Here is a 12,598-nt window from a genome sequence, read left to right on the forward strand (position 1 = left end):
AAAAGGCTGGCATTTACCCCTTGAATAGAAGAAAAGATTTAGAGCGAATTCCAGGCACTGAAAATCTAGACCCAAATGTACAGCTAAATATAAGTGCCTCAGTAATAGATCTTCTGCAGGAAAGAAGGTTCCCTCAGCAAGCGGAAGGCACTAAGAGGAAAAAAGTGAATGTGCTACCTGGTAGAAGCATTTCCGTTTCGGATATTCAACCAGAAGCTACCCCTGGACCAAGTCAAGTTACGAAAATTTCTTCAGAAAAGCGAAGACGAAGAATTTCTAGTGACTCTGAGTCCTCCTGTAATATTTCCATTTATTCGGAGACTGAGGATTACTGTGACCTTGATGAGGAAGTTGCCGATCAAGGTCACCTTGATGAGGAAATTACCGGTGAAGGTCTGACAACACCAAACAATAACAAGACAATTGACCATATTAACAATGGAAACTTTGTTGTATTTTTATATGAAAACCAAGTTTACCCGGGACAAGTTATTCAAAATAAATTAAAAGAAAATAAGAAAACATTTAAGATTAAATCTCTTGAAAAAAGTGGACTGCATCAATGGAAGTGGCCTTCGTCTGAAGATGTCCTTTGGTATTAACCTAAAGAGATTTTAGAGGTCATTAATACACCGCAACCCTCCAAGAGAGGATTTTTACAATCCTTGGGACAAATAAATATAAATAAGTTGTTTTTTATTTATATTTAACGTTTANTATTCAAATGTTCAAAAATGCAGTTTTAAATGAGCCAACATTGTATGTGTTCCTAAGCTAAGAAATGATCAGAATAGATTAGACCAGATAAGAAATTCTGATTGGTTAAAACCTAATCTGCAATCTTTTTGGAGAATTAGGTAATCTTGTTACGAACAAAATGAATATGTTTGTGTAGGTAAAATGACTTTTTCATAGGATATCAAAAATTTTATAGGGCCCGGTACTTTTAGTCTGGGTTAAGGCTTGATTAACTGATCAGGCGATTAGACTGTACACATACTGATTTATCAGTATATGTACAGTCTTATCACCTGATCAGTTAATCAAGTTTTAACCGAGACTTAAGGTACTGGGCCTAGAGATTATAATTAAATTACAGAATTTATATTTGTCTAAATAACCTGTAATCCCTTATTTCACTATTTTTGTTCAATTTTAACTAATAACGAATGACGGAAATGATATGATAATTTTCAGATCTTTGAGAAGCCCTTCTTGAATATTGGCTTAATTATTGCTACTCTAAATTCAACTGGAATTTTTTTCTATTTTGAAAATTATATCAGTGAATTAGTGATGTGACGTTTAAAAATTAATTTTAATATTTCTTCAGTTTATAAGTATGTATTGAAAACTTATTCATCGTTGTCTCAAAAACCAAGTCATTAGATTCCAATTAATATGTGTTAAAATTATTATTTATTTTCTGAAAAATGGCGTAAACCGCCATTAAGATAACTAATTTTCAAAATTCTCTTGCACATCACTAATAATTTTTTGTATTTAAACGAAATTGAACCAGATAATGGAGGTTAATTCATGTAAAATTTAAAAAAAATAAAGAATTTATGAAATATATTTGAAAATAGTTTTAATTTTTTTTACTTCAGCACTTGGAAACTATTTTTGACAAAACTTTATTTGAACTATTCCCCTGAATTTTTAACGTATACATTGGTTATATATTGCCGATTATTAACTGAACACCCGGTATGTAAATGTTTATCACTTTCCGACTACTGCTTCTGGTGGAAAATAATATAAACGGATTATAAGGTATGCGATATGGTCGCTTCTAAATCTTTGAAAAACTGAAAAAGTTATCAGAGATTCTAAAATGGTTATATGGTGGTAATTTTTTTTAATACTGCGAATGTGTATAAATAAAGTTAAATGCGCAAAGTTCTGTCCCTCCTACAAGTTTAGGCTACTCGCTCCTACAATGAAATTAAGGCCTAACAGTCTTTTCAAATGATGAGACATCGAATACCATTAAGGACACTTTAACATTGAAGTTTTCTTGCTTGACAGATGCAAATGTGAATCTGCAATTTGTTGTATTGGGTAAGTATTTGGCTGATAAATGTTACATATTAATATGGAGCAAATAAGAATGTTCAAGATTTGATTCGAATAATTTGGATGAGTTTCTATGTCTGAAATGTTTACCATACTCTAAATTTAGAATACTAGTTTTGTTTTCATGAATAATTTTAAATAAAGGGTACTTTATTTTTATGTTTCTTTTCGTTTACAGTAGCTTCTATTAATCTGTGTTATTTGCATTTATATTTTATGTTATACTGGTATAACAACTTTTTATTTTTCAGTATGAGAATATCTCAAAATTCATTATTTTTTCCAGATTCCAGAAGTTGAGATATCATCAATTAAAGTTTAAGTCAGCACTTAATTGGAAATCAATTTGGTTACAGTTTTAGTTTATCAATAATTGAACATAGGTACTCTGGAAATTTGGAATTTCATTGAAAAGTTTTTGGAATGAAAACTAAAGTGAAATAAATACGATATTTTTTGTGAAATAAAAGTAAAATTTCCTCTAAAATAATTACGCGGGAGCTATTAGAAACACAAATTAATTTTAAGAAAGAAATATATAAGAACTGACACTGTACGGTCATCTGCAAGAAAAAATAGACATATTCGTGGCTTTTACGGTTCGTCATATTTAAAGTACCTAGCTTGTTTTTTGAGTTGTTATATCGTGGCCTACTAGACTAAGTAACAACAACAACAAAGCCAGGGTACTTCAAAATGAACATATTTGTTTAAGGCGCATTACTACTATATTAGAAGAGTAACATTTTTACACAAAGCGGGCAAATCGTTTAAGAGTTATTTGACATAAACTAAATTCTTTTGCCAACTTTGACTGACGACTAAACGAAACAACTTTAGATAGAGATAAGTTTAGTTTAATAATCCTGTTTTGACCCCAAGCTAATAGATCTTTTTAATAGTGATTAGTGACGTCACATACACCAAACAATAGGCAACCCCATAGTGAACATTGTCATGACATGTCATGACTTTGGACATAAGTGCTAAAAAAATGGCTTCCTTGTCATGACCTTAAACATTGCGATATTCTGGCAATATTAGAAATATTGAAGAAGTTTCAAGCCCCAAGTGACAAACTAATAGGATATTTAAATTTATAGAACAATATTGACTTTTATAGTAATTAATAAATTAAAATTATATCATTGTTACTGAGAATGCGCATTAAAGATAATTTCATGTACCTAAGCGAAGTAGCCTCGCAACAGGATATCATTCAAGGAAAGTTTGGTATTGGTTAAGAGTACGTCTATAATAAGCCACTTGAAGAAGAAAAACAATCGATAAACACAGTGACACAGCACAACACCAAGAAAAACAATAAAAAGCCTTAATAGAACTAGAAAATGCCAAGATTAAACAAAAGAAGAGAAAATACGCTAATGATGACAGCGATAATATATCAACAAGAACTCACCTGCGTATGAGGCTATTCTTTCCGAGCATGCGCATTTGGAATAACACGACTAATGTTAAATTTTTGTTTTATTTAAATTTAGGAATATTCTTTTATATCGTTTTTTGTAAGTTTGAAGCACATTACTGTATCTGTTTTATGAAACACGTGTTGATTGTTCCTAAATACTTCTAAATCCTTGAAAAAATTAATTAATTTGAAGTTGTTCATTTTTATAGTATTTATGTAAATAGTACACAAGGATCAGATTTGATCTGTACAATTTCAACTATAACAATTTGTTGCGGGTTGCCTAAATATATAAGAGTATTTCATGTACATGGATACTGAGACCTACTGTATTATAAAAAACAATAATGTTATTTCATCTTGTTTCATCTTTCACGTGTTGTTTCATTTATCTGAGAACAACTACTCCTTTCGGTTGATGTTTTTTTTTCGAAATAAGTCTTTGTAAAAATGTTCATCGATAAGCTAACCTGTCTTCCTTGTTTGTTAATAATAAAATAAACACTTGTATGATATAAGTAGAGTTCTGAGGATAATGAAGAAGACAGTAGCTTTATCTGGTGACAACTGGTTGTTAAATACTGATACAACTCGATAGCTAATATTGACGACGCGATGATTTATTCCTTCTGATATAATCAGTATAATGGTAGATTAGACTGAACAGAGCACGAGAATTCAATATATACGTAAGACGTTTATTAATTGATACGTATTGTAAACTTATTCATTGCCATCGTTTTAAAAATTAGTAAAGATTACGTCTAGATTGCTCTTTTTGTTTGGAAATTATTTTACCATGTTATTGGTTACAAATGTCATCCTATCTAAACGTTCTTATTTTTAAGAATAAAAAAAAAGAATAATTTGAATCTATAAACTTTTATGAAATTTTCGTATGAAGAGTTTAAAAAACATAATAAACGAAATCTACGAATTTTGATGTATATTATTGTATTCAGCCTTTTATCGTTGTTGATCATAGCAATCCCGAAATAGAGTTCTGTATAAATATGTCATACCATGCAGATACGAGGTTTGTTTAGGAAATAACCGAACTTTATTTTTTTAAACTTCATTATTAATTTGAGACAAGAATTCAAAATACATACATAATTTCATTAAAATCGAAAAAAAAAACAGTGAATTTGGAGCATGGATGTCCTTTGCCAATCCATTGTGATGATTGTACCTTTGTCTCAATATCGTAGATCTAAACTCAGCTTTCGTCTCTCGTTATAATCCTTTGAATGAACGTTTCATCGTCATTGGATTGTTCAAGGAGTTGCCGACAAACGTCCAAACGATTTTCTTTCTGTAGTTCGGTCATAAAACGAGGCACAAATTTTGCTGCAACTCGATGTATGTTCAACTTTTCAGTCAAAATTTCATAGCAATACCCAATTGAGATGCTAACCTCTTTTGCAATTCTCTGAAAGTCAATCGGTGATTTGCACGTACCAGATATTTGACTTTCTGAATGTGGAAGTCGTCAGTTGAAGTCGAAGACCTTCGTTGCATCGTTGTTCCAGAAAATCACACATTTCCAAAACCGTCACTAACAATCAAATAAAATATCACGAAAACTAAGTGAGGTATCAACAACCCAAGAACATGTCGTTACAAAGGAGGTTATGCGCAACGCAATGCTGCTTATCACTATTAACGCGTAATTCAAAAAGTTCGGTTATTTTCTCAACAGACCTCGTACATTAAAAAATCATGAGATTGGTTTATCTTTTAAGAACAACCTGCACATAATTCAATATCAATAAAAAAAACTTGTGGCTTCAATTTTGTAGTTGACATTTTTTTTTTTGAAACTTGAAAATAGAAGGCTTAACATTTGTAGCCAATAATCGGTATGTGATTACGTCATTACTGTTACGTATGTTAAATACATAATACTGAGAGTTTATTTACTTTCTGCTACGAATTTTTATTTAACAATAATGGAGAACCTGGTCTGGAAAATTTTGTGAGTTTTACAAGCCTTCCATGTTTTCCAGAGAGTTTAAAACCAACAGGCTAATAATTTATAATTTATAAATACAAAACGATATGAAGGAAACGAAAACTTTTAACAATTCATGCAGCTCCTTCAACGCATACTTGTATTTATAGTTGCCTATATTAATAAATATTTAATTTAATTTTCTATTCTACGCATTTCTACGTACACAAAATATTACTCACTCTTCTTTGTAGATGATATAACTGTAAGTTTATTATATATTGATAAAAATCATTTTATTATAAAAAATGTTATTCAAATCGTATAGATAAAGCGTAACTATTTTCTATTCATTTACATATCTTTGTTAGTCACCGAATTAAAATGAAAATGGATGCTTCTCTGCTAAAACTGATATTAAAAATGTATTTATGTAATAAAAGGAGCATAATTGGTTCCATAAATAAGAATATATATTTATGAGCTCCATGAGCTCATTATGCATTCTGTATGGATTGCCTGCAGCACTGCTTTTTTTAAATAGAAACTGAAAAAGCTGCAGTACAGATGAAAGCTATTTTTTTTTATTCAGAGAAACTATGCAGGCATACTCGGTATGTCAAATGGAATTTGAGAATGATAATTTTGGCCTTGATGAAACAAGATATTTACTTTATATATACACATACACCGGAATTACATATTCTAAAACTTAATGACTTAACTAGTCAATTAGTTTAGTACAACAAAATGATCTTTATTAAATGTGTTTTTATAAGGAAGTAGGTATTACAAACAAATACATTTTCCGTGAACCACTAATTGCCATGTAATTAATGTTGTTAGTGTGCATACAGGGTGATTTATTAGGACAGGACAGTAATTTAAAGGAAAATTAACGATTTATAAGTGTGCAATTATAGATTAAAAAAGATTATGAAGCTACCTACTTGTGTCCTTAATATGCTCAGTTATTTTTTTATTTCATTACTATGACGAACGTTCTAGACAGTGATTGTAACAATAACAATTTTTATTGTTAAGAATATACTGTATAGCAGAATGTTAGTTTTATTGAAAATTAAGTATTAAGTTAAGTAAAAAGATATCATCTAAACTAAATAGGTTTTTTTCCTCAAAAAGATAAGGTACTAAAAGTGTGTTATCTTACCTCTCATTTTATTCAATTTTTTTGTTCAACTTTGCAAAATAAATTAAACTATTTCCAATATAACGTAAATAGTCTCGTAAATATTACATTAAATATAATATGTATTACTCAATAAATATTAAATGAAGAACTCAATTAAAACGATCTCAACTTCTTATAATTTACTGAAATTAATGATCAAAAGCTCAAGGCAATTTTTGCCGTTTAATAAATGACGATAAAAGTTTTTTTTCTAATGTATGCAATATTAGGTTTTTGTATGAAGTAGGATTTTAATATATGTCTACATCTAACTTAATTTTAGCAAACAATTAAATTATTTTTCCTCTCTTGATAGAAACAACAAAGAAAATGTGGCTGGTTATATTAAAGAATAAAAACGTAAATAAAAATATAAGTTGTTGATGTGACAAACAAACTTTTGCCAACATTATTTGAATAACAAAAACCACAAAATAATATGGGATTATCTTTCCTTATAAGTAAAAATATACATCCCAAATGTAAGTAGATATTATTAGTGGATAGGATTTATTTTTTAACCCAGTTCTGAATCATTTCCTGTTTCATTTATTGTATATGTGTCTCGTATCTTCCAATAAATCCTTTATTTGAGTTTCAATAAAGAGAAGTGCTCTCTCAATAATGGAGAAGCTAGAAGAATTTGAATAAATCGATAAGTTTTATTCTTACACAGAGAGAAAATAAAATTTTTATACGTGCGTTGAAATACGTGTGACAAAACTTCAAAAACCTTATCACATAGAAGATAATGTTGAATCTGTTGCTAAGTATAATGAAGTTTTAGATGTTACTTTAAAAAAACATAACTGAGTCATGTATATGGTTCATTGAAAAAATATAAACAAATGCAACAAAGCAAATATTCGCTTAATTAATTGAAATTTTTTGGCAAGTCTATAATGGAAAATTATTGTTAGCAAATGCGCTTTGTCTTGATAATGAAACATAAAAACCATTTGAAATATGTAATTCATAGTGAATAAAACTGCTTGCTCTTGACTTATTAAAATTCATATAAAAATGGTTATAAACATTAGATGTTGGTAAAAAATATATTTCCTACTACTCAACCACAATCAAAACATTGTTAATAACACGGTCTTTCCTTATTTCAAGGTATTTTGCCATTGCAAAGGTACAGGCTAGTGAATGCATCAGTTATAAATTAACTTTATAGTACTCTACACACTTTCACTTGTTGGGATTATTTGACAGCGCTGTATTTGATTGAAATGTTCAATAAAGTTTTAATTTTTCTATTTTGCGCGGTTTTTTGGAACACTGTGTCAGGAGCGAAGGATTTTCGTGAGTTTCATTGAAATATTTTTTAAATGTTAAAAGTCTCAGATATATGCGAACCCATTTTAATAAGCTTACTTAAATTAGATATTAATTAAAAAATAATGCTTAGGAAATAATTTTTGTAATATGTGTATAGCATACAAATATATATGTTGTTTGAAATTATTTATTTGTGACATAGTTTCAGTTTTTTATTTTTATTTGAGTATTTTGTCACCTGTAAAAAAATAAAAAATAAATCAAATAAACCCTTACGCTAAAAGAACCAGTCAAGGATTATTTTCAATAAAAATAGATTTGTTTAATCAAAAATTTCACACTAAAAAAAAAATCAGACAAATAGAAAATACAAAACACACATTCACTACACACTTCAATAAGTCGTTGACGTAAATAATACCATAAGATTTGTTTCAATACCATTAATAAGACACCTTTCCGGCCATACCTCTGACAAAAAGGTGTCACTGCTTGCCATCACCAACAGTCGCCATTTTGAATCCAAATCCTTTGAAAAAAAAATGACAATATTACCTGAAAACATGTACAATAAAGCCTTTTTGTTCCTGGCACTATTTCTTGTATCACCTTTTTTTCCAATCTCAAGAGTCTGATAATGGAGACAGATTGATTTTCGAAACGTGAGACTTAACGAAGTGCGCTATACAGTATGTCCACAGAAAAGGTGTTGAATAGGAAAAACATTCATATTTTTCATTTTATTGAAAAAACTTACTCTTGATAAAAAATTTTGCTGGTTCTTAAAGTAAGAATGGAATAGAAAAATTTAACATATCTTGTACGGGGTGTTTAAAAAATTGAAAAAACTTTAAATGGTGCAAGAGTAAAGTGCACTTATTTGTGAAGATGTGGGAATAAGTTGCTAGTAAAAGTTGTTCAAAAGTAAACTTTTCCTAGTAACTTATTTCCACATCTTCACAAATAAGTGCAGTTTACTCTTGTACCATGTAAAGTTTTTTCAAATTGTTGAACACCCCGTACAACATTATTAAATTTTTCTATCGTAATTTTACTTTAAGAACAAACAAAATTTTTTATCAAGAGCAAGTTTTTTCCTATTCAACGTCTTTTCTATAGATATACTGTATATAGTGAGGTGTATTTTGTATAAAACAAATGTGTGTATTATAAAAATAAATAAGTTAGAAATTAATATTTTGCAATCAGTATGTACTCTTTGATGTTCACTAAAGTTCTGGAAAACCCGTATTTGGTAAAAATTTTATTGAGTTGACTTAAATAAGTATGATAATAATCAATTTGTGTTTAGTTGTCTACCTACATTCTATTTTTTTTATTTGCTGCTAATTATTTATATTGTTTCGAAACGTAAGTAATTTAATTAATCACATAAAAAACAACGTAGTTTTTGTGCTGTTTATAACAAATAAATTTCTGATTTAAAGAAGCAATTTTGATTAAACATTTCAATAACTTGTGAACTCATTCATACATATTTCTTTAATTTTTCATTCATTTATTATAATTAATTATCCTGCTAATTTCTCTAAACTTTTAATGTATGTACTAATAACTAGGTCATTGTGAGCTACTGTTTCCCTTATAATATGTTTGTCAATACTGATAGCGTGCGTTCACTTTACATTTTCGTTATGCAATATTTATATGAATATAGATCTGCCCGGGTTTCGAATCCCACGGCCGGTAGACCGTAGATTAGCTATGCTTGTACGGAGGATTGGCACCCTCTGTGCAGGTATGGTAGGGTGGAAGAATGTTGGCTTGGGTCAATGTGAGAGATTGACACCGGTTGGCATATGACCACCCCCCTAATTAATGAGGTTTTCCAGGTTTCACTCATTCCTGCACTGAATGGTGGTTAGGGCCTACCAACATAAGTCGTTCCTGGGCACAAATACGGCCTGCGTAATAATAATATGCCGCCTCCTCTCCCGCACAAGTCTCCGACTTCTGGGCTAACTCTCGTAGTTAGAATGTCGTCACATTTTCCATAAATAACAAACAATTTAAAATAATCCTCATTAGTATAATTCAGCGGTATTCAAACTGTGTCCCGCGGAACCCTGGGGTTCCGCATAATCTCTCTGAGGGTTCCGCGAAAATTTAAAATTTTATTATCGATAACGCAGCCCCCCCTAAAAAAAAGGATCGGATCTGGTATTCAGACTCATGTATTTCCATGTATTTTTTTCCGCGGAAGTCGAATCTGCCTTCAGATTTGGCCCAACGGGTCTGAGTTTTTGGGAAAATTAAAAAACAGGTCAAAATTCACAAAAAACGTCATTTACGATCGACGAAAGTTATAAAAAATCAAATTATTCTACCAGCTCACTAGACGTATGATTTTTCACTTGTTTAATTCCAATTTATCATCATAGAGTCAGATAAGCTGGTCCAATTTCATTCAAAAACAGAAAATAGATCAAAATGCTTAAAAACGTCATTTTCATGGCATAATTCGTGTTGCAGAGTTCTGGATCCATACATATTTCTATCCAGTCATTCATGCATGAATTTATTCATCCACCTGTACCACCTATAAAACCCACCCATCCACCATCCACTATCCATCTACTTTTTGTACTGAGAGATGATCTCTTTTCTGTTTTTGAATGAAATTGGAGCAGCTTGTCTGACTCTATGATGATAAATTGGAATTAAACGAGTGAAAAATCATACGTCTACTGAGCTGGTAGAATAATTTGATTTTTTATCACTTTCGTCGATCGTAAATGACGTGTTTTGTGAATTTTGACTTGTTTTTTGAATTTTCCCGAAAACTCAGACCCGTTGGGCCAAATCTAAAGGCAGATTCGGCTTCAGCGGAAAAAAATACATATAAATACATGGGTCTGAATACCAGATCCGATTCTTTTTTTTTGTGGGGCTGTATAATTAGGTACAAACTTCAAAAATATGTATACTCTTAAAACTTTTTAATTTTATAAGGATACACGCGTATAAGTTACTATAAGAGTTTTATCTATTTATGCAAGTGCAAGTAAGTCGGTTTATAACTTATAAGCTGGCGCAGTGTTCTTTGCGTTGGGTTACGTCGCCTTTCCCTTGATTTTTGGCTAGAGATTTATAAGGAATATCCTGGAATTGCTGACCAAGCAATAAATGTATTAATGCCTTTTGCAACTACGCACCTCTACGAAAAATCATTTTCCACATACGTAGTGACAAAAATAAAGTATCACAATGCGCTTAATGCAGAATCTGCAATGTGATTGCAACTTACGACAATAGTACCTGATTTTAACATATAATGTAAAAATATTCAAGCACATCCCAGTGTTTGTTTATATTTACTCTTTTTTTAATAACTCAATAAATATTTACTTTAAATTTTAAAAATTTAATTTTTACTTAGTGTAATATTTATTTATAACGAGAAAAAGTATCAAAAAATAGAAAATTGCAAATATCTCTAAAAGTAGTAACGGCAACCCTAATAATGATTATATGGCTTGAAAGGAAACTTCAGTCTGCATACGACGGAGTAAAAAAATATAACTCCCTATATTTAACAAAGACCTGCATTAAATGTAGCCATAGATATTATAGAAAAAGTGACATTTTTTTTAAATCCAAGCTCTGAATTTCAAAAACTATCGATTTGCGAACCCATTTGATTTAAAATCACTCAAAAATTGTGCCTTAAATTTTATCGATTTAATTAATACATACACTATTATTAAATCGAATTAAAAATATAAGTAAATATATTAATCAGAGCATTATGTTATATTTACCGTATTCTCCCTTATCTAAATAATTAATTTTTCAAGATTATTATTTATTTTCTCCAATGTTTTGAAGTCGTTTCAATTCAATCTCAGCTGCCCATTTTCCGAGATGTAAGCGGACGGATCCGAACTTGGAGGAATGCCTGCTCAAAGCCACAGAGGAAGTGAGGCCTGATATCAGGAAAGGCATCCCGGATTTTCTTCCGGGGATCGAGAAGTTTGTTGTTCCTGAAATAACCATGCAGCAGGGCACGAGAGCGGTAAACTATAAGGCCCACTTTAAGAACGTTACCCTTCTCGGTCTTGACCAATACAAATTTACGAGATATCAGTGAGTATTATTGTAATTTATCTTTCTCAAGCTCTAATATTTATATTAGTCCAGTCACTGAAGCATTTTGCTACCAATTTTTTCGGATGGAATAGATTGACGTGAAATTTGAACTGTAGCTCGGGAATGGCCCAAGAAACAAAAGTTATATAGTGCCGATGTGTGCTTTTACCCTAGGGGTGGATGCCACCCCTTCTGGAGGGTGGGATTTTTTTTTATTAAAAATAATCGATTCGGTAGAGGAACGAATTCTAAGCAAAAAATTTTCTATACGAATTTTTTGTACAGTCAATACTTTTTGAGTTATTTGCGTCTAAACATATTCGTTTTTAGCCCAAAAATTCATGTTTTTGAGCCATTTTTCGCGAATACCTCAAAAACTACAAGTTTTATCAAAAAAATTATCATAAGCAAAAATGAAGATAATTAAATAGCAAAGAGATTGCTTTGTTTTATTTTTGTAGGTGGTATAGAACCCGAGTTATGACTCCCAGAAGTTGAAGTCAATTTCGAAGATAAATATAATCGAAACGTTCAACGTCCTGTAGCGGAA

The 12,598-nt window shown here is 30.5% G+C and overlaps 1 protein-coding gene across 1 annotated transcript in view; it reads left to right on the plus strand.

The window, feature by feature from the left end:
• Nucleotides 1-7,776: 7,776 nt before the first annotated feature.
• The window catches only part of LOC108917748, a 21,476-nt gene continuing 16,654 nt past the window's right edge, over nt 7,777-12,598 (plus strand). Inside the window, exons 1-2 of the mRNA XM_018724499.1 lie at nt 7,777-7,962; nt 11,808-12,045. Of these exons, the coding sequence (XP_018580015.1) occupies nt 7,890-7,962; nt 11,808-12,045 (311 nt within the window). The 5' untranslated portion in view covers nt 7,777-7,889. The remainder of the gene's footprint in view (nt 7,963-11,807; nt 12,046-12,598) is intronic.

This window comes from Anoplophora glabripennis, unplaced genomic scaffold (genome assembly GCF_000390285.2).
Source record: "Anoplophora glabripennis isolate ALB-LARVAE unplaced genomic scaffold, Agla_2.0 scaffold61, whole genome shotgun sequence".
NCBI classification, from domain to species: Eukaryota; Metazoa; Arthropoda; class Insecta; order Coleoptera; family Cerambycidae; genus Anoplophora; species Anoplophora glabripennis.